This window comes from Rosa rugosa, chromosome 4 (genome assembly GCF_958449725.1).
Source record: "Rosa rugosa chromosome 4, drRosRugo1.1, whole genome shotgun sequence".
In the NCBI taxonomy this organism is placed as follows: domain Eukaryota; kingdom Viridiplantae; phylum Streptophyta; class Magnoliopsida; order Rosales; family Rosaceae; genus Rosa; species Rosa rugosa.
The window spans coordinates 16,300,892-16,326,471 of NC_084823.1; the positions used below are offsets into that span (position 1 = coordinate 16,300,892).

Consider the following 25,580-nt stretch of genomic DNA (forward strand, 5'->3'; position numbering starts at 1 on the left):
TGCAACCCAATCCAGGCGCGTGCTGCTACTGTTTAAGCGTGTGTGCCACCTCCGCCAGCCGTGTGCTCCTCTTCGGTTGGCGCCACTTGTACCCTCCTTTCCTTCCTCGTGCCTAACACCCCGTGCTGAGTATCCTTATCGATATCTCTCCTTGAAAAGTAATCACAGCGACACAGCGAAACCTCATTTCTCTTTCCTTTAAATAAAGTCCTATATCTGCATTGAGGCTGGGCGGAAGGCTCTGCATTAGCCGCGACAGTAATGGCCATTTCTCAGCGTGATGATCCCCTCGACCACAAAACCCCATTGCTCCAAAACGACGTCGAGGCGGCCGTTTTGGACTTCAGAGACTCCTCCTTCCCGAAAAGCTCAGGCGGCTGGCGCTCCGCCGCCTTTATAATCGGTAAGTCACTAACGGCGTCTATTTGGCCGCGGTGGATTTCATTTTTTTTTTATCAGATAAACAATTCAAATGCTACGACCAGTATTTAGTGAGTCGAACGGGATAGATTTCAGTTTTTGTTTTGATATTTTTCTTATTTTGTTGGAAATAGGTGTGGGATGTGCGGAGAGGTTCGCATTCTATGGCGTCAGCTCCAACCTCGTGACGTTTCTGAGCGGGCCGTTGGGGGAGTCGACAGCGACGGCGGCTGAGAATGTGAACACGTGGTCAGGAACGGCGTCGTTGCTTCCCTTGCTCGGAGCCGTCGTCGCCGATTCGTTTCTCGGTCGCTACCGCACCATCGTTTTCTCTTCTCTGCTCTATATCCTGGTTCGTTGATTTCTCTCTGTCCACGTTTTCTCAGCTCTGTAATTTTACTTTTTTCTGTTGATTATGGACCAGAAAACAAAAACTCACTGTCGTTTTCGCAGTAGCTGCTCGTGTAATACTGAATGTTGTTATATTATCCTTTTGAGGATGAATGTCGTAGATTCGATATGTTTGGTGAGAATATGTGACGTGAGGATGACTAGATGTGCACATGCACATGTGTGATGTGTATGTGATTATGTATAGCTTAATTCTCCTCTGTTTTACTCGAACCCTCTGCTTAATTCTCCTCTGATGAGGCTGGGCTGTTAGAAAATTTGGGTTTTAAAACTGGAATATCTACCCTAACTATGGTTCAAGTGAATTCAACAAGCTTATTGTTGTTTTAATGATCCTGTGATGTCGTAATCGATGTGTTAATAGTCTTAAAACTTTGGTTCAAGTGAGTTCAACAAGGTTATGTTGTGTTGATGATCCTGCAATAAGATAATTGGTGCGTTAATAATCCTACAACTTTTGTTCAAGTGAGTTCAACAAGCTCATTGTTATGTTTATGAAGTTAGAATACAGAATAACCTCATTAGGTTGAAAGAAAAAATAAAAATAAAATTTTTACTGTTTCATCCCGTAGGAGCTCAAACGTGGTTGACTGGTTGTTGTCAGTTCCTACCTTTCTGGCCTGGTCTAAGGCTAAATTGGTTTCTTTCAAACTATGAATCTATAAAAGTAGATATACTTGCTTCTTTTTAAGGAAGGAAACCAATAAATTTTTTACTTTTTGGAAATGATTATAAAGGTGACCTTGAGAGAAATAAATCTATGTCTTGTCCAGTTTGAATGCTAATTGTCCTGGAGTACTAAGATTGAATGTCTTGCAGGGGCTAGGCTTGTTGAGTTTCTCGGCCAAGCTTCCCTCTCTCACTGGTTCTGATTGCGGAAACAGCAGTCAGTTGACATCGTGCTATTCTCAGCTCCAAGTAATATTCTTCTACTTCTCTCTATATCTGGTAGCTGTAGGGCAAGGCGGAAACAAACCTTGCATACAAGCTTTCGGAGCTGATCAGTTCGATGGACAAGATCCAGTGGAGAGCAAAGCCAAAAGCTCATTCTTTAATTGGTGGTACTTTGGTATCTGCTCAGGCTCCTTATGTACGCGATTGATATCAAGCTACATACAGGACAACTTCAGTTGGGTTCTGGGATTTGGAATTCCTTGTATTGTGATGGCCCTTGGCCTATTTGTTTTCTTGTCCGGAACAAGAACTTATAGGTACAGCGTTGAAGGGGATGGGAAAAGCCCATATGCCAGAATTGCTAAGGTTTTTGTTGCTGCATTTAAGAATTGGCGAACTACTCCTTCAGAGCCTCTTGCAAACCCGCCTCACCAAAGTTCCGAAAAATACAAGTAAGAGAAGTTTCTGTTTGCGATTGTTTATTTATTACCAGACAGTAATAATTTATGCATACAAAGTCTGATGCATCTTTCATTTTAAAGATGAGAAAAGTTTATAGATCGTGTTGGAATTAGCTAAAACATCAGCATATCCATTATTTTTCCTGTATTTTGACGAATCCTTATATATCAAGTTTTTATTTGTCATGTTTCTATCATGAAAAACTCTCTAGTAAGGAATAGATTTCTGATTGTTTCATTTATTATCCTTCTATATAACTTCGGTCATCTAATCTGGCAGGTTCCTCAACAAGGCGTTGCTACCTGATAGTGATTTGAAGGAATATAACAAGGTCTGTACTGTCTCTGAGGTAGAAGAAGCAAAGGTTGTTCTTAGTCTATTTCCTATATGGAGTACATGCCTGGTATATGCTATTGTGCTTGCACAGATGTCGACTTTCTTTACCAAGCAAGGGGCGACACTGGACAGAGAAATTGTAGCCGGCTTTGAGATACCAGCTGCTTCACTTCAGTCTTTTACTAGCCTCATTATTATTCTCTTCATTCCTATTTATGAGCGTGTCTTTGTTCCGATGGCAAGTGCTTTCACTGGAAAACCCTCTGGCATTACAACGCTACAAAGAATCGGAGTTGGGATATTTTTAGCTGCTCTTTCCATGATAGCTGCAGCTTTAGTTGAGAAGAAAAGGCTTGAAACTGCTCAAGAGTATGCTCTGGTTGATATGCCACATGTTACAATTCCAATGGGCGTGTGGTGGTTGATTCCTCAGTACTTGTTGATTGGAGTGTCTGATGTTTTCTCGATGGTTGGTCTGCAAGAGTTTTTCTACGATCAGGTACCAAATGAACTAAGAAGTGTAGGAGTTGCCCTCTACCTCAGTATCTTTGGTGTGGGAAACTTTTTAAGCAGCTTTCTTATCTCGGCCATAGAGGAAGCAACCAGCGGAGTAGGCCGAGTTAGCTGGTTTTCCAATAATCTGAATCGTGCACATCTTGATTACTTTTACTGGCTACTCGCTGCACTCAGTGTAGTGGAACTGGGTGTCTTCACATACTTCGCAAAATCTTACCGATATAAGCAGGAGAGGTAGAATATAAGTAGGGTGTACTCTTCAAACGCAGTTGTTTAGGAGCTCATAGGGGTCTTTCTTTCGTCTATCAGAAATTTCAAACTTGATTCCTTTTTTAATAATGATTATTGACATGGATTCTCTAGCAAGTGTATTGCATAATCATTTTCAACACCGTCACATTATAGTATTGGATACCTAGTATAGAATTCAACTGATAAAATCAGCTTATAGAATTTAGACCTAGGTTTGAATCCCGTTCTACTTGAATGTTTTTGTAACCATTTTTCATTGCTTGTCTCAAAACTTTCCTTGTAGCAATAGCTTCAGCCGCCAACACATCTGTATGACCAATAATTTTAGAGAAAGCCAACAAATGATCGTCTGAATGATCATGAGATTGCGGCTTTTGAGGAGAGGGGTTATCTGGGCTAACCATAAGGAGTAATTGGTACGGTTCAGTTTGATGGTGAGGAAGTTTGATGTGGTGGTGGTGGTAGCCATGGGAAAGAAAGGAAACAGAGAGTAGAAAAAAAAAAACAAAGAAGTTGTCGTTTACACAAAGGCTCTGATACCATAAAGCAGATTTGAGTAGTGTTTTCCACACTTTTCTCATTGATGTATGTCAATCATATATACATGGTTGCTGATCAGTTTTGTTCCGAAAGATCAGCCATTACAATGAATACAATTGAAGGACTGCTGATCAGTTTAGATTCTAGAGATTTTCAGTTTAGATCTTAACATCCTAAGATCAAGCAATGTATAATCAAGACAAACACATATCAGCAATGTACAATCAATACAGAAAGAGAAATCAAGTTAAATCAGTGCATTGCTTATCATCTGATAATGAAACTCGGTGTTGAATTCTTATTATCTAAGGCAGAATCATAAAAGTCATCTTTTTGAAGGTTGATGAAGAGGCTTCCACTTAATAACTCTCTTTCAGTTGAGCTTCGCAGTGAAAGGATTTGAACTCCAATATTGACTATTCTCAGTCGCTGCCACATGGAAGGTCTGGAGATGAAGAGTAGTCTTATTTTTAAAAGGGGAGTTAAAGGACAATTCTTAGGTTCACCCCTAGGGTGAACTAGCATATTCACCCTCATTGTCGATTAACATATTTGTATTTAATAAATTTATAATCCAACCATTCATATTGTATAACGTAATACAAAGATTAGCTCTGTAAAAAATCAATCAAATTGAAGACCTTTTAGTTATTCATTTCTATGAAATACATGGACGGTTCATCATAATGGTAGTAAGTGTTTTTAGAACCATCCATTTGTTTGGTTCAATTAGATAATTAAACGATTTCCGATTCGATTGATTTTTTATAGAGATGATTTTTAAATGCTAATTTAAGATATGGACCGTTGGATTATAAATTTATTAAGTAAAAGTATGTTAATCAACAATGGGGGTGAATATGCTAGTTCACCCTAGGGGTGAACCTAAGAATTGTTCGGAGTTAAAAGAGTAGTCTTTTTTAATTTACACTCCCCCAATTACATTCCACACTCCCTCTCCTACTTTTGACTGGTGAAAATGTCAAAAATGCCCCTTACTTTAACCTCTCAAAATGTCGAACACCAACACACCACTCTCCTTATGGTTTCTCAGAAGGTGATGCCCGGCCTCTGGAAGGACCTTCCAGCCAAGATCCACCATAAGGTCTCCGACTCTCCGAGAACTGGCTTAACGCCACTCTCCTCCTCGCTCCTCTCGTCGCCATCCACATGAAAGTCTCGGGTATACTCTTCATCTTTCTTTAATAGATCTGAAATTAGGATTTCTGTTTTGTCCAATTAGTACTATTTCTTAGGACCAGGGTGAAATGTTGAAATGGGTGGTAGATCAGGATTGGATTTGACTTGAAATTCGTAGTTTCCAGCTCTTAATTGTATTTTACTTCAGTGTTGTGCTTTGATTTTGTTTTTCGGTATTCGAATGCGATTTGATGTAGGTACGTGCAGAATTACCGAGAGAAGAAGTTGGAACACATGTACTGAAGAACCTCGCAAGTTATCTTTTTGTAATTTGATTGTTTGCTGCTAAATCACATTTTAGAAGTGTGTGAGTTTTATTGTTCATCAGATTCTGGAAACAAAGTTGTAGTTCATCTGATTCGAACTGCTAATACAGTGAGACTGCAGCTTCTGTACCATTGATACATTTACATTTACATGTTGTTGTTGCAGACTTGCAGGTGAGAATTGTGGTGGTAATTAAGAGTGATATGGATATTTCGATCAGGTTTATATTTGATTGAAGGTGAGAATTGTGGTGGTAAAGATATGACGACATGGTTGATATCCTTTGCAGATAAAAAAAGGTTTGGCTGCGTGGTGGTTTCGTTGCCCAAACCGCGTGGTGGCTGTGCTTGCGGGCTCGGTGGCTTGAGTGCGGGGCTGGGCTCGCTCTCCCCACGACCGGAAGGCGGTCTGCCAGTGGTGGTGTCGTCCAACGGAGTGAAGGCTGGATCTGAGGGGCTCAGTTCAGATCGGAATCCGATCTGGGGAGGTTGGCGAGGCTGGGTTATGTCTGTTAGGGTTTCTTGTTAGTTAAGTCACTATGACTTAGTCTCATTTATTATAGGGTTGATTGTTATTCTGTTAATAAAGCCCTAGTCGTTAGGGTTTAGATTAGGTTTGAATTATTCTCCAACTAATGCTCCACGTTATTAGGGTTTGTAAACGTGGTTGTTATTTTGTTATCATTCTTGTATTGCCTGGCTAAGTATAAAGCCAACTGGTTTTCATTCAATAAAGATTCAGAGGCTTTGAGCTCCAGAGTGTGTTGAGTAAAGTCTAGGGTTACAAGTTTCTAACAAGTGGTATCAGAGCTCCACCACGGAGCCTGACCAAGATTAGATTTCTGAGTGAGAGAGAAGAGAAAGAAGAGTAAGAAAAGAGTGAGTAAGGATGGCAACTGAGGGCAGCTTTGTGCAGCCAGCGTTCCCAAAATTTGATGGCCATTATGATCACTGGGCCATGTTGATGGAGAATTTCTTACGCTCCAAGGAGTATTGGGGATTGATCGAGAATGGAGTCACGATACTAGTAGAAGGAGCTGAGTTGACAGAGGGTCAACGCAAATCTATTGAGGATCAAAAGCTGAAAGATCTCAAGGCGAAGAACTACCTCTTCCAGGCCATCGACCGCACAATCATGGAAACAATCTTCAATAAAGATACAGCCAAGCATATATGGGATTCCATGAAACAGAAATATCAAGGCTCAACTAGGGTTAAGCGTGCACAGCTTCAAGTCCTCAGGAAAGAGTTCGAAGTCTTGCAGATGAAGGAAGGAGAGAAAGTAGATGATTACTTTTCCAGGACTCTCACAATTGTCAACAAAATGAAGATCCATGGAGAAAGAATGGAGTAGGTGGTCATTATTGAGAAAATTCTGAGGTCTATGACCACAAAGTTTGACTATGTGGTATGCTCGGTGGAAGAATCCAATAATTTGGATACATTGACAGTAGATGAACTACAAAGTAGTTTACTGGTCCATGAGCAAAGGATGAATGGCCATGGGAGTGAAGAACAAGCTCTGAAAGTAAGCTATGAGGAGAGGATTGGAGTCCGGGGTAGAGGCCGAGGCATGGTGAGAGGAAGAGGCAGAGGTCGTGGAAGGCAACCATTCAACAGGGCAGTAGTGGAGTGCTTCAAGTGCCATAAGCTGGGACACTTCCAATACGAGTGTCCTAGCTGGGAGAAAGGCGCTAACTATGCAGAATTTGATGAAGAGCAGGAGATGTTGTTAATGGCATATGTGGAGCTCCACAACTCAAGAAGAGAGGAAGTTTGGTTCCTAGACTCAGGCTGCAGCAACCACATGAGTGGCAACAAACAATGGTTTTTCAACCTTGATGAGTCATTCCGACATGTAGTGAAACTTGGCAACAACATGAAGATGGCAGTAATGGGGAAGGGATGCATCAGGTTACAGATTGATGGGAAAACTCAGGTGATTGGTGAGGTTTTTTACATTCCTGAATTGATGAATAATTTGCTTAGTATTGGCCAATTGCAAGAGAAAAATTTGGCCATCTTGATTCACCAGGGCATGTGCAAAATCTATCATCCTATGAGAGGGTTGATCATGCAGACTGCCATGTCTGCCAATCGTATGTTCATCTTGCTTGCATCAGTGCAAACTCAAGCTACAACATGCTTTAAGGCTACAGAAGAGGATGAGACTGAAATATGGCATCGAAGGCTTGGACATCTTAGCTACAAAGGCATGAGAACCTTGTCCTACAAGAAACTAGTGAAAGGGCTACCATCACTTAATGCTTCCACAAAGGTGTGCACTAGCTGCATGGTAGGCAAGCAGCACCGTGAAGCTATTCCAAAGAAAAGTTTGTGGAGAGCATCACAAAGATTACAGCTAGTTCATGCAGACATTTGCGGTCCAATTACACTTGAGTCCAACAGCCAAAAAAGTTACCTAATTACTTTTATCGATGATTATAGCAGAAAAGTATGGTCTTTCTTCTTGAATGCCAAGTCAGAAGCTTTTGTCATGTTCAAAAAATTCAAGAGCTTAGTTGAGAAAGAGACAGGAAGCTTCATATGTTGTCTTCGTACCGATAGACGAGGTGAATTCACCTCACAGGAGTTCAGCCAGTTTTGTAGCTCAAATGGGATTGCAAGACAACTCACTGCAGCCTACACCCCACAACAAAATGGGGTGGCAGAGAGAAGAAATCGTACCATTATGAATATGGTGCGATGCATGTTAGCAGAGAAGCAAGTTCCAAGGGAATTCTGGCCAGAGGCAATCAATTGGGCAGTCCATGTTCTCAACAGATGTCCTACAGTTGCAGTGAAGGATATGACCCCAGAGGAAGCATGGTGTGGGTACAAGCCTTCAGTAGCTCACCTAACAGTGTTTGGGTGTGTAGGGCATGTACATGTTCCTGACAACAAGAGACAAAAACTTGATGACAAGAGCTACAAATGTGTCTTCTTAGGCTTAAGTGAGGAGTCAAAAGCATATAGATTGTATGATCCAGTGTTGAAGAGAATAGTGATAAGTAGAGATGTGGTGTTCGAGGAAGATGAGAGGTGGAATTGGGATGCAGCTAATAGAGGTAGCAAGAGTGATGTACTAGAATGGGGAGATGAAGATGAGATGGAGGGAAGTGAACAAGAAGAAGAAAGTGATGCAGGGGAGCAGAATATCGAAGAAGAAAATGTGATTGAAGAAGGAGGTGATGCCTCAGGAACTTCACCTAATGAGTCAGATTCACCATCTAGTCCAGTTCAAGGGAGGACACGAAGAACACCTCCATGGATGGAGGATTATGTGAGCGGAGAAGGTTTATCCGAGGGGGAAGAAAACCTAGTGATGTACACCTCATCAGCTGATCCTGTGTTCTTTGAAGATGCAATCAATAGTCTAAAATGGAGAGATGCTATGGAGTGTGAAATTGAAGCTATCGAGAAGAATGGCACCTGGGAGTTATGTTCTTTACCAGAAGGAGCAAAGAGAATAGGAGTAAAGTGGTTATATAAGACCAAGTTGAACGAGAATGGGGAGGTTGACAAGTATAAAGCCCGGCTTGTAGCCAAGGGCTACACTCAGCAGCATGGAATTGATTACAACGAAGTGTTCGCCCCTGTAGCTCGATGGGATACTATTCGAATGATCTTAGCTCTTGCAGCACACAAGGGATGGAGTGTGTACCAACTTGATGTGAAGAGTGCATTTTTGCACGGTGAACTCAATGAGGAAGTGTACATTGATCAACCTCTGGGGTATGAAAAGAAGGGTGAAGAAGACAAGGTGTACAGACTGAAAAAGGCCCTATACGGACTCAAACAAGCTCCTCGAGCTTGGTATAGCAAAATAGAGTCTTACTTCACTGCTGAAGGGTTTGAGCGATGTCCTAGTGAACACACATTGTTTATTAAGACTGAAGAAGGTGGGAAGCTTCTAGTGGTAAGTTTCTATGTTGATGATCTTATCTTCACAGGAAATGATGAGGCTATGTTTGAGAGATTTAAAGACTCCATGAAGCAGCACTTCGATATGACAGACCTTGGAAAAATGAGGTATTTCCTAGGTGTGGAGGTTATTCAAAGCTCTGGTGGAATTTTCATTAACCAGAGGAAGTATGCTAACGAAGTGCTAGAGAGGTTTGGCATGGAACGCTGCAATCCTGTGAAAAACCAGATCGTGCCAGGTTCCAAGCTTATGAAGGATGAAGGAGGTGCATGTATTGATGCCACAGCTTATAAACAAATGGTGGGCAGCCTCATGTATCTAACAGCCACCAGGCCCGACTTGATGTATGTGGTAAGCTTAATTAGTCGTTTTATGGAAAGGCCTACTGACTTGCATCATCAAGCTATGAAGAGAGTTTTGAGATACTTAAAAGGTACAGTTGAGCTAGGGATTCAATACAAGAAAGGTGGAGATGGAAGTTTGCTGGCTTTCTCCGATAGTGATTACGCCGGAGACATTGACGATCGGAAGAGCACCTCAGGCTATGTATTTCTGTTGAGTTTCGGTGCAGTGGCTTGGTCCTCAAAGAAACAACCAGTCATCACACTCTCTACCACGGAAGCTGAGTTCATTGCTGCAGCCTCCTGTGCATGTCAGTGTGTGTGGATGCAGAGAATTCTTGAAAAGCTTGACCACAAACCAAGTAAGTGTACCACCATCTTTTGTGATAATAGCTCAGCTATTAAGTTGCCAAAGAATCCAGTCATGCATGGTAAGAGTAAACACATTGATGTCAGATTCCATTTTCTTCGTGACTTATCGAAAGATGGAGTAGTTGAATTAGTGCATTGTGGTTCAAAAGATCAAGTTGCTGATGTGATGACTAAGCCCTTGAAGCTGGAGGCGTTCTTGAAGATAAGAGATCAACTTGGTGTGTGTAAACTGACTGCAGATAGCAGTTCAGTTTAAGGGAGGATTTGTTAGGGTTTCTTGTTAGTTAAGTCACTATGACTTAGTCTCATTTATTATAGGGTTGATTGTTATTCTGTTAATAAAGCCCTAGTCGTTAGGGTTTAGATTAGGTTTGAATTATTCTCCAACTAATGCTCCACGTTATTAGGGTTTGTAAACGTGGTCGTTATTTTGTTATCATTCCTGTATTGCCTGGCTAAGTATAAAGCCAACTGGTTTTCATTCAATAAAGATTCAGAGGCTTTGAGCTCCAGAGTGTGTTGAGTAAAGTCTAGGGTTACAAGTTTCTAACAATGTCTGGGTTGGATCTGATCGAAATTTTTCGATCGGGTTCAGTTCGTGTGGATCTGATCTGGAGAGGGGAAGGCTTGGGAGAGGCGGCTCATCTCTTTGGTGTGATGGGAATGAGGAAGGGCTGGTGGGTCGACCTGCGTCCGCATGCTGCAAGGGAGGTGCCGGCGGAGGCACTGCTGGTGATGGAACGACGGAGGAGTTGCAGACGGGGTGGTGGGGAGATGGTTGCAGATCGATGGCGAGATGCTTGCAGGCAGTTGTTCTCTTCGATTGGGCTAAGTGGGGTTTGGGCTATGGGCCCAATTTCCCTTTATTTTATGTTTTATTGTCTTTGGTTTTTATTAGTTAATTGTGGCTTTATGCCGGTAATAAGTCCTTACCGAGTAGTGGTAGGGCGACGTGGGCTTGGTCCCGGACTGCACACCTTGTGTGTCTTGTCTGCTCTGGCTAGGCGGCGAGTTCCTTGCTTCGTCAAATGGTCGCAGCCTCCCAGTGGCAGGATGAAACTTAGTGTCACCGAAATTGTTTTTCGGTGGCAACATAGTGGGAAAGCTGATAGAAATAGTAAATTATGGCTCCGCGTGAGCACAATGTTTCCGGTATGTCACCACCTTTGTAAAGCGAATAGAGTAGCCAATGATGCACTCTTCGCTAATTGGTGCTCGTTAGAATACATATTTTCTGTAGAGACTCTCATTATGATCTCGGGTTGTTCTCTTCATGCTTATTGTAATCTGGGGTTTAGGTATCATGTCCCCCCATGTATTCTGAGGTTTCATTAATGGTCAAGGCTTGAGGGCAGCCGTACTAACCCTATTTCAAAAAAGGTTTGGCAAGGGTATTTTTGACATTTCAACTGTTAAAAATATGAGTGAGAGTGTGGATTGTAATCGGTGGAGTGCAAATTTCAGCTCCCTTTTAAAATTACAAGCATTTCTAGTATGTCAAAAGGCAATAAAAAAAATGTACAAATTCGAGCAAAATTGTTAGGATCATTTTTCACAAAATTTTTAGATTATCAAGGCAATCAATAAGAGATTATCTAAATGAATAGGATTACTGTGGTCATTAAATAAAAGCCAAAAGTCATGAGCATAAGTACAGTGCACAAACAAATGGTATCCAATGCCAAAAGTCAGGAGGAAAAGCATAAGTACAGTGCCAAAAGCCCAAAAGTCATGAGCTTTCCAATCAAAATGTAGGCCTGACAAACGGGCGGGTTAGGTGGGTTTTAACGGGTTATCATGCGGGTTTCGTGTGTGGATTAGAGGGTCACAACCCATTTGCCAGATCTATCAAAATGTGTTTTGAAATTTTAAATTAAATCATTGGCATTAGAAAAATTCTTGCGTACGTCAGGCGTACCAGACACGTGGTACACTTGACTAATCACACACTAGAAATTTTTCGCCTTATTCTGAAACTATCCCTGTTTTTTAAAAATGAAATACCAAAAATACCCCCTACTGGCCACTGATTGGACAGCCATCGCCATGCCCCACGCAAGATTTTCTCTTGGCATTAACGTGATCTTTCCAAAATAATATAGACACACACATGATGAATGGTCAATATATTGGACATATCAGTTTCTGAACTTGAGAAATGAAGAGCATACTGGTAGAGTTCATCTGTTGACCAAACTCCTAAATTCAATCCAAACTTCTTCTTCTTCTTTTTTTTGTCAAAAGAGGTAAATTTAGCAAGCAGTACAAAAATGAAACACCTCTATAGAGTCAACATAAAGAATTGTTCATCAAAACACCCTAAAAATCTATTCTAAACAAGAATAAGTGTCCAGTATACCCCTAATACACCTACTTTTTAGAAGGTTCACGTCGCATTATTCCAAACAAAAACCTAGAAACTCTGAAGCTAATAAAGTAAAATAATCCTTAGACCAACTAGTCTTTGTGACCTAACAAAAATTTAACTAGTACTCTAAGCCATATAGACCAAATCCATCCAACCCCACAACAAAGGGGTAATCCAAGTCTTGTGAAACCCTAGTACAAGCCCAAGGATGAGGCCCACAACCTAATTCAAGGCCCAAGTGGCCCAACCACTCTAAGCATTGGGCTGAGTTGGAAACCTTAGCATCCCTGATCTCTAAGCAGTCCACTGAGCCGCCGACCAAAATGGTGTCAGCGTTACTAACAGAGCCTCCGGCCTGACCCCAAGAAGGACGCCCTTAGCCAGCCCTCCACCGTACAAATACAGGGATCCCTATCCAACCCATTGTAACCAGTCACACCTCTACCGGCATCGCTACCAAGTGCAATATGAAACACACCAAAACCACCGAAAATCGAAGAAGATAACCTATTCCGACCACCGTCAATCTTGTCTCCCAAAGACGAGACCCAGTGAGCTCATCCAACAGAAACCCAACACGGCCTGCACTTGTACCCATTTTCGATCTTTGTTCCGAAGCTGCCTCAAACACCAAAATTTGGGTTCTATCAACATCCTAGACCCGACGATCTCTATCGGCTCCATAATCGATCATACCCATCCACCACCAGCCCGTCCCCCAATCAAGATGACACCGAGATCAGCCAACCCCCAACTCCCAGCACGACCACTAAACCGAGGAGAAAACATTGAGGGGGGTGCAAGAGAGCTCCTTCACAGTCGCCCACTAACCAACCAGCAAAAAGAAGGGATAACGTTCCCACCATCATAATCGGAGATTCACCGTTACCGGTCATGTTTGAAAATTTTGTCGAAAGTTGCCGTCCTCGAGTAAAATGATTTAATCTTGTGTCTTGAGCAAGAGATAGAATTTCACTAGATGAAGTTTTCCAAAGCCTTACGAAATAGAGAATTCAAAACAGACATCGACGAATTAATTTTGAACCGCAATCCTAATAGTCACGGCCCCTGAACTACATATAAGCAAAGCAGCCATGCCAAACACACAGTGGAAATCATTCACAATATCATGGAATCCTCAAATGTCAAACACATCTCATAATAATTCAATCCAAACTTTGTCCCTACTGAAAAGAAAGATGAACCATCTTACTCTTATACCAACCGGGGACCACAAAGTAACTATTACACTGAAAACTCAACTCCCTCTTACACTTGGAAACGTAACTCCAATGTTCCGTATAGAGAAACCTGATAAGACTTCTCTATTTGACCAAAAAAAAATGATAAGACTTCTCTAGAGCTAAAACTATGTGTGAATCAATTATTACACTTGGAAACGTAATTCCAATGTTCCATATAGAGAAGTCTGAATCAACTATTACACTTGGAAACGTAATTCCAATGTTCCATATAGAGAAACCCGATAAGAGTTCTTGAGAGCTAAATCTAGGTATATGTGAAAATCAATCTACTTCTTAATAATAACTAGTCTGAAACCACATGCTCTGTATGTGTAAGAAAATATTTTGGATTAAATACTTGTTACTCCTCGTACTTTTCCCTGAAAAACAGTTTGGTCCCTCGCCTTTTAAATTAAACTGAATAGTCATTATTCTATCAAATTCTCATATAACAAGTCCAAAATGATCCGAAATGACTATTATGCCCCTCATTTCCTATTTTTATTATTATTTTAATTTTTTTCTCTATTTTTTTAATTTTTCTCCCTTTTTTTTTTTTTTTTTATATTTTCTCTCTCCCTCCTTCTCTCTCTCCCCTGACCTCTCTCTCCCTCGACCTCTCTTCTTCTTCTCTTCCTCTGCAACCACCGGAGAACACCAGCGCCGCCCTCTCCTCGGGCTCCCCCGCCTCCACCGCCGAGAAGCTCCAGAACGTCATCCGCCTCCTCGAGTCCCAGCTCCGCTCCGAGGTCCTCTCCCAGCTCTCCTCCCTCCAGCACGCCGACCACGCCCTCTCCACCGTCCGATCCTCCGTCCACACCCGATCTGAGCTCTCCGACCCCCTCCGCTCCATCACCGCCCTCACTCTCCAGCTCTCCAACCTCCATGCCACCTCCGAGCTCCTCCACCACTTATCAAAGCAACTTCAATCAAAATAGCAGTAAAATAGTCGATCTTTCAAAGCCATGCACATTGAGACATGAATCTGTAAACAAAACCCAGAGAAAAAAAAATCAGAAAAACAAGTTTTATACAGATTCACATAAACTTCCATAGCACCAAAGAAGTTAAAAACCAAACTCAATGCAAAAGTAGCACACAAAAACACTCGATCTTTCGGTAACCATGTACATTCAGATCAAACAAAACCAAGAAAGAAAGAGATGGCAATACCCGCTCGATCCATTGACGAGAAACGTCTGTGAATTCGAAAGCAGAGGGCGGCGCTGGTGTTCTCCGGTGGTTGCAGAGGAAGAGAAGAAGAAGAGAGGTCGAGGGAGAGAGAGGTCAGGGGAGAGAGAGAAGGAGGGAGAGAGAAAATATAAAAAAAAAAGGGAGAAAAATTAAAAAAATAGAGAAAAAAATTAAAATAATAATAAAAATAGGAAATGAGGGGCATAATAGTCATTTCGGATCATTTTGGACTTGTTATATGAGAATTTGATAGAATAAGGACTATTCAGTTTAATTTAAAAGGCGAGGGACTAAACTGTTTTTCAGGGAAAAGTACGAGGAGTAACAAGTATTTAATCCAAATATTTTTATTAGAAAAATAATAAAATTTATTTAAGAAAAGAAACAAAAAATAAAATATTATTTACAGATAGTGGGTAGTAATGTGCAGAGATATGAGGTAGTTTTCTTTTTTTTTTTTAAGTAATTTTGTCTTTTTTATTATTTTCTTAATTACATTTGTATCCTTTATCTATTAAACATTAATTTAATATAATTTATGGTGCGAGGATATTCGAGCATTTTCACACCCACTTCGGCTAACAATGTCTTTTCTCTTAAATATAGTACAAATAATGTGTACCACTATACTAGTCTTTATTGACACATGCATCGCATGTGTGAAATAATTTTATTTTTATTTTTTTTATATATTTTTACTTTTTGAATTTTAGAAAAAGAAAGAAAGTTATATATGTAGGTGGGAAAAAATCACAAATAGTATCTGAACTTTATTTTTTGTCACAACCAGTACTTGAACTATTCGGGTTCTTTTGTAATGGTACCTAGAGCCACCTTCGGTCACTATTCCGACTAAAAACGGCATGTGAGGCGATCATAGTGATGATCTTTGGTGATTTCAAGGACTGCGATCATGGTGATGATCTTTTTGGTAATAGACTTGCCTTGAACTTGTTTTTTTTTTTTTTTTTTTTTTTTTAGATTTGGCTTTTTTGGCCGGAATCAAGGTTCTAAAAATCGCTAGGTGCTAGTCAGGCGATGGCCAGAGGACTAGCGCCCAGGCGGTTTTGTATTTTTTAATTTTAATTTTATGTTAGAAAAATATAATTATGTATTTTGTTTTTTATTTTCTAACTTTTTAACCTCCCAACCCAAATCTACCTTTATTACTCTCCCTCTCTCTCCAAAACTGTCTTCCACGTCTCAACATCTATCTGCACACCTCTTTCTCTTTCATAATTATTGGCCCAAAGAGATTGACCAAGCAAAAACCATTCGTACTTAACCACTGCAAGTCGCCTAGTGGTTCTTGCCTAGTTGAGTGTGCTCCCCAACCTAGGTTCGAACTCCGAAGTTGTCAAAGTGGCGAGGCACTGTGCTGCAATGCACAGTTAGAGCATTTCACATGCGCCGAAGAGGTTATCTTGGGCCTAGGAAGCCTTTGGGTTCCCTGTGACAAAGTAAAAAAAAAAACCATTCGTACTTATCTCCAAGAAAAAAACAAAAAACAAAAATTGAACAGATGAGTCTGGTGCGGGTCCCCAGAAATAAGGTCCTTCCTCTTCCTCAGTTCCTCTTCATGCTTCTTCTTCAACCTCTGCATCGTTGGACTTGAGTACCAGTGGCAAGAATTAATCCTTTCAAAAACTAGTCTACCCTCTATTAATTTGGGTATTACCGGCGAGAATTAGTGTTTGGTGATGTCGAGGTCTTGTATAATCCTATATGAGCAATGAAGCTGTACAATGTTTAAAAGAATTTCTCAGCTTTTCCTCCTCAGTGTCAATTTGATATTGCAGCAAACCGCCTAGACAGGCCACCTAGCGCCCAAACCCAACCGCCCAAGTGTCCAGTCGCCCGCCTAGGCTGTCTAGATAGCCGCCCAAACTCAACCTGCCCAACTTTGCCGATTCGGCATTACTCGAGTCAGAGAGCCGCCGTCTAGGCGGCCGATTTTTAGAACATTGGCTGGAATAGTGACCGAAAGTGGTCTTAAGTATCATTTAAAATGAAATTGAAAAGTTCGGGTACTGGTTATGATCAAAATTGAAGTTCAGGTAACATCGATAAAATAAAGTATAAGTTCATGTACCACTTGTGATAATAACCCTATTTAGGTTGTGAGAAGTGATATATGTGGATAGTGAGATTGAGAAGTTATATCTTAAGAATGTAGGATGAGAAGTTATTCTTAATATTTTTCTTCTTTTTCTGAATTTTTATTTTTATTTATTAGTTTGTTATTTACCATAATATCATTCGTATAAATATAATTGCAAATTATCTCTCACCTAGAGAAACCCTAAGGTCTGGCTTACTCCGCTTTGCAAAATTTGTTCTCGTCTAGCGGCGCCCGGACTTCTGGGCTAGCCTCCGGCCTCACCGCCGTCATGGGGTTTGCTGTTGGATGGGAGATCAATATCTACTGCCCATAAGATTCCGTCGGGGGGATTTTCTTAGGATTTGTCAGATGGTTTGACTGGGATGGTGGCGAAGGCGGTGGTCGTGCTGTACAGGCCGATAATCGATCCTCGCTGATGGTTTCTTGGATTGATGGAGCCATAGGTCTCGATCGATGGTTGTGTGGGGTTGCGAGGCCTGGATCAAGGATGGTGTTCCGTGGTGTTGCAGGTTGCGGTGGCGTGGCTCGGGACGGTTTGGATTGAGGGGATGAGGTGGTGTGGCGGTGCGAATCGTGGCGACGCGGGTTTGGCGACGTGGGTCGGACAGAACTTGGCCAGACTGTGACGTACGACGGGGGTGATGGGAGGAGACGGTGGACTGGCTTGAACTATCCTATTGGCCCTTGAATTTTTGGGCCAGGGTTCTGCCCTAATCCATTTTTAATTTGGGCTAGGGTTTAGGCCTTTGGCCCAACCCTATGTTTTTAGCTTTTTTGTCTAATTACAATAAATTTTCTTGTATTAGGAACCTAGATCTCTAGCACCTTCGGCATAGTACAGATATAGATCCCCGCTACCTCTAAGTATTCGAATGTTTAATGAGTAGATCTATTTCAATGTACCACTATGGGTACTACCACTATCTTCTTGTTTGTCTATGTCCTTAAATGGCAGCAGAAAGGTATGTAACGGCTTATTCTGACTTGTGATGAATATATTATTTCGCCCTAGAGGCTTGACTCAAAAAAAAAAAAAAATCATTCGTATATTAAAAATTATTTTATATTAACTTATAATGAAAAGAAATTTATGTTATTTCATCCACATTTTGGCTCACAAAGTGGGTTCTATTAATAATGATATATATATATATTAATAAAATTTCAAGTAACCATTTTCCATAAATTAATCTCTACTTGATTAAAACAAAATTTCAGTTAAACCAAATAACTATTTTTCTTTGAAGAATGAAATTTAAATTTTTTAATTTAAGCAGTCTTTTCTCTTTACTGCTTTACTAGTTACTACAAAAGTCAGACGTCATTCGTCATCAAGAAAACAAAATTTGCAAGTGAAGATTAAACCCTATTTAAGGCGAAATGGAGAACGTGAAAAAGAATACATACATACATACATACATACATACATATATATAAGGTTAACCCTAATGATTGAAATATATAAAAAACCCTAGGCGCCGTTGTGACGCCCAAAACCCTAAACACTGCTTTTGCTTCTCGAACACTCTCACCATGGCCACGATCGATGACGTAGTAGCAAGCTTTGCATCGTCGCTGGCTCTCCTTTGCGACGATGTTGTGGATATCTCCAAGATGCCAGGAGCGGATACTTGGCGAGGTTCTCAGGCATACCTCCTTGCATGGCCTCTCTTTTCGAAGCCGTTTACGGCGCCGGATCTGCAGCGACATTTCAAGTGCGTATGGGTTCTCAATGCTGTATTCAAGGTCTAGGAAAGAGCGCAGAAGCACTTTGTTATCTAGTTTGATCTGCGTAAGGATAGGAACAAGGTACTGCGAGGAGGACCGTGGTATTCTCAGCGAGCACCGGTCATCATCAATGAATATGATGGCTTGAAATACCCCACTGCATTTTCGATGGATGAATTGTTTTTTTGGGTGAAGTTGCATAACATACCACCGACCTTGGAGGTAAAGAACACAATTATCAATGTTGCTTCGATAGCAGGAAGGTTTCTAGAGATGGATGACAAACTGTTAAAAGCAACAGGAGACATTAAGGTTCATGTGATGCATGATATTGCCAAGCCCTTCTTCTTGACAAAACCCCTAAAGTTAGCTCCGGGAGTCATTGAAGAAATCTCTTTTTTCTTTGAGAATCTGCTAGGTTGTTGTTAGGATTGCAGTCTCATTTTTCATGAGAAGGGTGTGTGCCCTTATGCAGATAGAAATGCTTAACCAAACTCTGATCCCAAGATGGTCGAAAACAGGGTGGAGTTGCCTAGTTCTTTTGCAGGTTTTGCGCAATGCAATTTCACTGGAGGTGCATTTAGTTTTTAGAGCATTCAGACGCCCATCCTGCCTCCTGTTGCAAGGAATTTGTTTGGCTTTGGTTCCTCCTCCAAGCTGTGCAAACCTATGGTTCTTCGTAGTGCAAATCTGCAAGCATCAGAGGATCGAAGCTGACAAGCAGCTTGCACTGGTACTGAATGCAGAACAGTCTCATTTGAAGCATGGAAGACCGAGTTCTCCTTTTGCCTCTCCAAAGAAACTAAAACTCATGCTATGGGGGCTTGCAGTGAGTGGAAATGGTTCACTTGCACCGACAAAGAAAGTGAAATTGGCTGCAGCCTCAATCAAGCTTCCTGCCAAATCATTGGGACTAGTAGAAACACCAGGTGGAATGCTTGTTTCTACAGAAGTGATGCTGCCTCGAGGGGTACGTTGTTCCAAATGACTCCAATATAAAGAAGAAAAGGGTAAGGCCATTAGGGTCCAAGAACAAAAATTCTTCTAAGTCGAAGTATCAAGTCTCTGCTAAAGATGTGCTTTCCTATCTTCACTCGGGAAAGACTGCTAGCCCTAGCTTAAAGAGCAAGGAAAAGATGTGGACTTTACTTTATGTTGCCTATTACTATGCTTTAAGTTCATAGTAAATAGGCTCACTAGAATAAGTGAGCATGACATGTCGAATGAATGATCTAGCCTATGTATCACCATTGTGTGTCCTTGCATCACTATTTCTTGACTATCTGTACATGGTAGCGGAAAGATATATAATGGTCATTCTGGCCTTACCGTATTAATGAAAAATCTATATAATTATTTTGTCTAAAAAGAAGAAGATTAAACCCTAATAATATATGTACTATTATTACTAGGCCCGGTTGTATTCTGGGCCTCAGTGTATTTACTGGGCTGTCTGGGCTTTTGTCCTTAATGAAAATATGAAATTTCTCATTAGTCCGGAAAAAAAAAAAACGAAATGGAGAACGTGAAAAATTTGGATACGAAATATCTCCAACAGTCCAACTGCTGGACCCGACCACGGGTAATGGCTACATCTCACGAAGAATCTCCGGAGATCCGAACTCTACTCCTAGACGACGTCGTAGGCGTTGACTACAAAGGCCATCCGGTCCGCAGATCCACCTCAGGCGGTTGGCTTTCCGCATCGTTCATAATAGGTAACGCCGCACTGAATCACTTTCTTTTCACTCAATTACATTATGAATAATAGTAGTGAATTTGAATTTGAATTAGGAGTGGAAGTCGCGGAGAGGTCTGCCTACTATGGAATAAGCTCGAATCTGATAACGTTTCTGACGGGGCAGTTGGGACAGTCGACGGCGACGGCGGCGGAGAATGTGAACATATGGTTCGGAACGGCGTCGTTGCTTCCTCTATTGGGACTTGGGAGCGTTCGGGGCGGATTCTTTTCTCGGACGCTACCGCACCATTATTGCTGCTTCTCTTGCTTTATATTTTGGTCCGTCCCTTTCCTCCGATATCTTATTTTTGACTTATTTGAGGGGATAATCTGTTGACCCGTGCGTGATCTGGATCTGTAGCATGCGGTTTTGTTTTATTTATTTAATTTTTTTTTGCATGGACCTGGATTCCTGGAAACGGTCTCGTATTGAATAGCAATGCTATCCTTAGAAAGAACACTAGCCTAGCAACTAGCTGCTTTGTCATGGATGAGAAGGAGAAATCCGAGAAATGGAACTTAGTTGAAGTAATATACGATGTCAAAATGAGCGAGGTGTTATCTCCATTTTCCATCATACGTCATTTTACAATTTAAAGGGATACATGCACAACTTGACGTGAAGCCATTACCAGCTTCTTAGGAGGGAAAGTTGAGCTGAGTTAGTGGAGCTGCAGGGGAAACTCTATGCTGTTGCTGGTGACTGCTTGTGTTTCCCCTACCATCAGCATTTCGAAAGGTGGAATGGTCGTGCCTGACCGCACCTCCTTTTTGGTAACCTGAGTCTTCATACTATATTTAGCACCGACAGTGCTTGTCATGGACGTACAATACCCTTGTGTTTATACTTTAGCATTTACTTGTTAAAACCTAATCAGTATTCCTCGTTATGCAATTAAGAAAAACCCAGGATGAGATGTATATGAATCTTTGTGCTCTGGTAGACCTTTTCGCTTCCAAGGCATAACTTTAGTAGTTGATGATGCTTATGGTGGTTTTGTAACCTTTGCCTTGGTTGGGAAAACAAAGGGTCTCTAACTATACCAGTCTTCGGTGCTTGTAGGGACTCTGAAGCTACCACGTCAAGATGAGTTGCATCCTCAGTTTTGTGTACCAGGAAACTTTAGTTTTCCTCACCTAGGACTATGAGGTTCAACAGTCTGCCTTGTCCTGTCTAAATTCCGACAGACTTATGGCTGTCTGGCTGACAGTGAGAAAATGAGTATTCTTGTCGCAGTAGTTTAGTTTGAAAAACGAGAGTATTTGTGTCAAAACTACTTTTAATGTATACTTCTCATGAACTCAGTCATGGTTTTGCCAGGTGTTCCCTTTTGGCCAGGTTTACACTGAATTCTGGTTTTTCACCATAAACTGAGTTCTGGTTTTGCCAGGTGTACTAAAAAAATACTGCAGATTTGATCTATATTTCACTTTACCTTCTGATGGAAGGAGCATGTTACAAATGATTATGAGTGCCAGTTTTAGTATTGTTTTCTACATCTTGCTATGTTTGAACATTATTGTTCTTGACCTGAATTGGAACAGGGACTCGGCTTGTTGACCGTGTCGGCCTTGCCTACTTCTTCTGAGCTTCAAATATTGTTATTCTTTTTCTCTCTATATCTAGTAGCAGTTGCGCAAGGTGGACACAAGCCCTGTGTTCAGGCTTTTGGGGCAGATCAGTTTGATGGACAAGATCCAGAGGAGTGCAAAGCGAAAAGCTCATTCTTCAATTGGTGGTACTTTGGCATGTGTGCAGGCTCGCTATTCACAGTCTTGGTATTGGCCTACATACAGGACAATCTAAGCTGGGGTCTGGGTTTTGGAATTCCATGTGTTGTGATGGTCCTTGCACTGATTATTTTTGTCAGTGGAACTAGAACATACCGGTATAGCATCAAAGGGGAGGAGGAAAGCCCATTTGTGAGAATCGACAAGGTTTTTGTTGCTGCATTAAGGAACCGGCGAACTAGTCCTTCAGCAATAGCTTCTGAAGAAGAATCCCGTGGAACCTTGCCTGATCAAAGTTCTGAACAATTCAAGTAAGCATCTTATCTGCATAGCTTTAGATTAAAGAGAATGGGGAGTAAAATAGGAGAAAAATTCATATGAAGCCAAATATAGAGTAAAATAGCTTTAGATAAAACGGTTTGATACATATGAAGCCAAATTTATTTTGCATGACTTTTCTGAGGACTGACTTTAAAAATATTTGATAGATGAAGGTTCTTATCAAGTGTTTATATCTCGCATTTGGCTCCTGTCCCTATCAGTTTTACATAGCATGTAACGGAGATTGTCATATTCCTTCTTATTATATATATGAATCCAAGTTTTTTTTTGTTTTTTTTGTTTTTGTTTGTTATGGGTCTGATGTATCCCAGTTAGTTCATACTCAGGCATATAATAGTTCGGATTGAGGTACACTGAGTGAAGAATCTGGCATTTATACAGCTATGTGTATTCGTTGTTGTGTAACAAGGTCATTTTGGAATTTATAAATGCACTTTTCAAACCAGTCCTGTAGTTCTTGTGGTTTTAGTTGGTTCAGCAAGAACTATTTCGTTTCAGTGCATCAGTTATACTATATATACTTATGGGGGCATTTGGACTTAGCCATTTAATGGAACTTTGGGTTATGTCTTGTAAAGTGACTTTGTTTATTGAAAAAGCCGTCATTTGAACTAAAGAAACTCCTATATATTATTTGCTGTACTAAGTTATTCACTCCACTTTAGTATATTTCCCTTATAATGTAAATCTTTGTTCTTCATGTCGTTGACAATAGGAAACTGTAATTGATCTCATAAGTTTAAATACTTGACCAAAGCTCTTTTGAAGCTTCTTTTAAGTTCCTTTTCCTTTAATTTTGCAGGTTCCTCAACAAAGCCTTGCTTGCACCAGATGATTTGAAGAAAAATGGGAAGGTGTGTACCATCGCTGAGGTTGAGGAAGCAAAGGCTGTTCTTAGGCTGTTTCCAATATGGGCTACATTTTTGGCATTTGCTATTGTATTTGCACAGTCCACTACTTTTGTCACCAAGCAAGGTGCCACCATGGACAGAACTATTGTCCCCAGTTTTGACATACCAGCTGCGTCACTTCAGTCATTTATCAGCCTTTCCATAGTGATATTCATACCCATTTATGACCGCATTTTTGTTCCAATGGCAAGAGCTTTCACCATAGAACTCTCTGGCATTACAATGCTACAAAGAATCGGAACTGGGATGTTTTTCTCTATCATTTCTATGGTCGTTGGAGCTTTAGTTGAGATAAAAAGGCTCCAAACTGCGAAAGATTATGATCTGGTTGATCTGCCAAGTGCCACAATTCCAATGAGTATTTGGTGGTTAGTTCCTCAGTACTTCTTGTATGGACTAGCCAATGCTTTCATCATGGTTTGTCTACAAGAGTTCTTCTAGGGGAGAAGGAGAAAGGCACCTGCATCGAGAAGGAGATAAAAGGTCCAGTTTGAAGAAACCATCAACCTGCAAACAGAGCACAGTTGAAGTCGATCTTCTCCTCATCCTGCAAAGAAGAAAGCGTGGATCCGCATCTTCTCCTCAGCTGCGTCACTTCAGTCATTTATCAGCCTTGCCATAGTGATTTTCATACCCATTTATGACCGCATTTTTGTTCCAATGGCAAGAGCTTTCACCAGAGAACTCTCTGGCATTACAATGCTACAAAGAATCGGAACTGGGATGTTTTTCTCTATCATTTCTATGGTCGTTGGAGCTTTAGTTGAGATAAAAAGGCTCCAAACTGCGAAAGATTATGATCTGGTTGATCTGCCAAGTGCCACAATTCCAATGAGTATTTGGTGGTTAGTTCCTCAGTACTTCTTGTATGGACTAGCCGATGCTTTCATCATGGTTGGTCTACAAGAGTTCTTCTAGGGGAGAAGGAGAAAGGCACCTGCATCGAGAAGGAGATAAAAGGTCCAGTTTGAAGAAACCATCAACCTGCAAACAGAGCACAGTTGAAGTCGATCTTCTCCTCATCCTGCAAAGGAAAGCGTGGATCCGATAAACAGCTAACTTCCTGAACCCTAAAGATTCGATCAATTCAATTCAATGATTAAATGTCCTATAAATGATTCTCGGTTGTCTTGATTATTTAGGAAGATTACAAACCAGAAGATGTGGAAGACGATGGTGAGAAAAGCTGGGTCTTAAGCTTAGGCTGCTGGGTTTTCATGATGGGAATGGCATCAGCTTCCGCCACCTCTTCTAATTAATTTATCTTCTTTTTTGTTTTTGTAACTATCACTTGATCAATTTTGATGGTTAGGTCTTTGTTTTTGATGGGTAGCATAGTTTGCTTTTGATTACATACGAGGCATTTGTACGTTTTGAGTGAATGAGTCTTGACCAATGTGGGTTGTCATTTGTTTTTGATATCTTTACAGTTCCTGGGAATTCTCACAGCTCTTGAATCCCAGAGGAGGTCATTAAAACTCTTTAATCCCGTTTTTAACAAACCCTGGGAATTCTCACTTTGCTTTTATTTGATTGCTTACATATGCCAAGTTATAGGGGTTGCTCCCAGAGCTGCAATCAAAATTCAAAATTAAAGGTAAGCTTCTTACCTCATCTCAGATGCCAAAATACCAGAAACTCCTCATCCTTTTACCAAGACGGCACAAAAATTACAGTTAACAGACCATTAACAGTCAGCAAAAAGTAATCAATTTGTGAGAATCATAACTAGCCACGTCAGTGGCGCCTCTTCGTCTACAAAAGTATTAGTTCATTGCAGCCTACTCCTTAAAATGTACGCCAGGTCTAAATTTACACAAAATGTGTGTTTTGAATTTTCAAAATTTAATCACCGGCATTACCAACTTATCAAACAAAAAGAAAACCACTGGTATTACCAAAATACTGCTATATATATATATATATATATATATATATTATATGTTGAATGGTCAATATATTGGACATATCAGTTTCTATACACATGTCCTTATTGGAGAAATGAAGAGTAGACTGCTATAGTTCATCTATTGACCAAACTCTAAAATTCAATCCAAACTTTGTCTCAGGCCACGTTTGGTGCGCGGAAAGTAAGCATCAGGAAAGAAAAGTTGTTACTTTCTTGCGTTTGGGATACAAAATAAAATACAATATTTTCCTGAATGAAGGTAAAATAAGGAGGAAATTGGTTCCTTCTAAACTCCAAAAGAATCACTTTTCCTTTTCTTTTCTTTTTTCATTTATTACTCACAATATATTATTTT

At 40.7% G+C, this 25,580-nt stretch overlaps 1 protein-coding gene and 1 pseudogene across 1 annotated transcript; both read left to right on the forward strand.

The window, feature by feature from the left end:
- Positions 1–3,405, forward strand: LOC133742707 (protein NRT1/ PTR FAMILY 5.10-like). Its single transcript, XM_062170389.1, has 4 exons — positions 1–403; positions 555–772; positions 1,651–2,177; positions 2,467–3,405. The coding sequence occupies exons 1-4, from the start codon at positions 262–264 to the stop codon at positions 3,275–3,277; spliced, it is 1,698 nt and encodes a 565-aa protein (XP_062026373.1). The 5' UTR covers positions 1–261; the 3' UTR covers positions 3,278–3,405.
- A 16,706-nt stretch (positions 3,406–20,111) lies between these two features.
- On the forward strand, positions 20,112–24,794 carry LOC133743723 (protein NRT1/ PTR FAMILY 5.10-like; annotated as a pseudogene).
- The last annotated feature ends 786 nt before the right edge of the window (positions 24,795–25,580 follow it).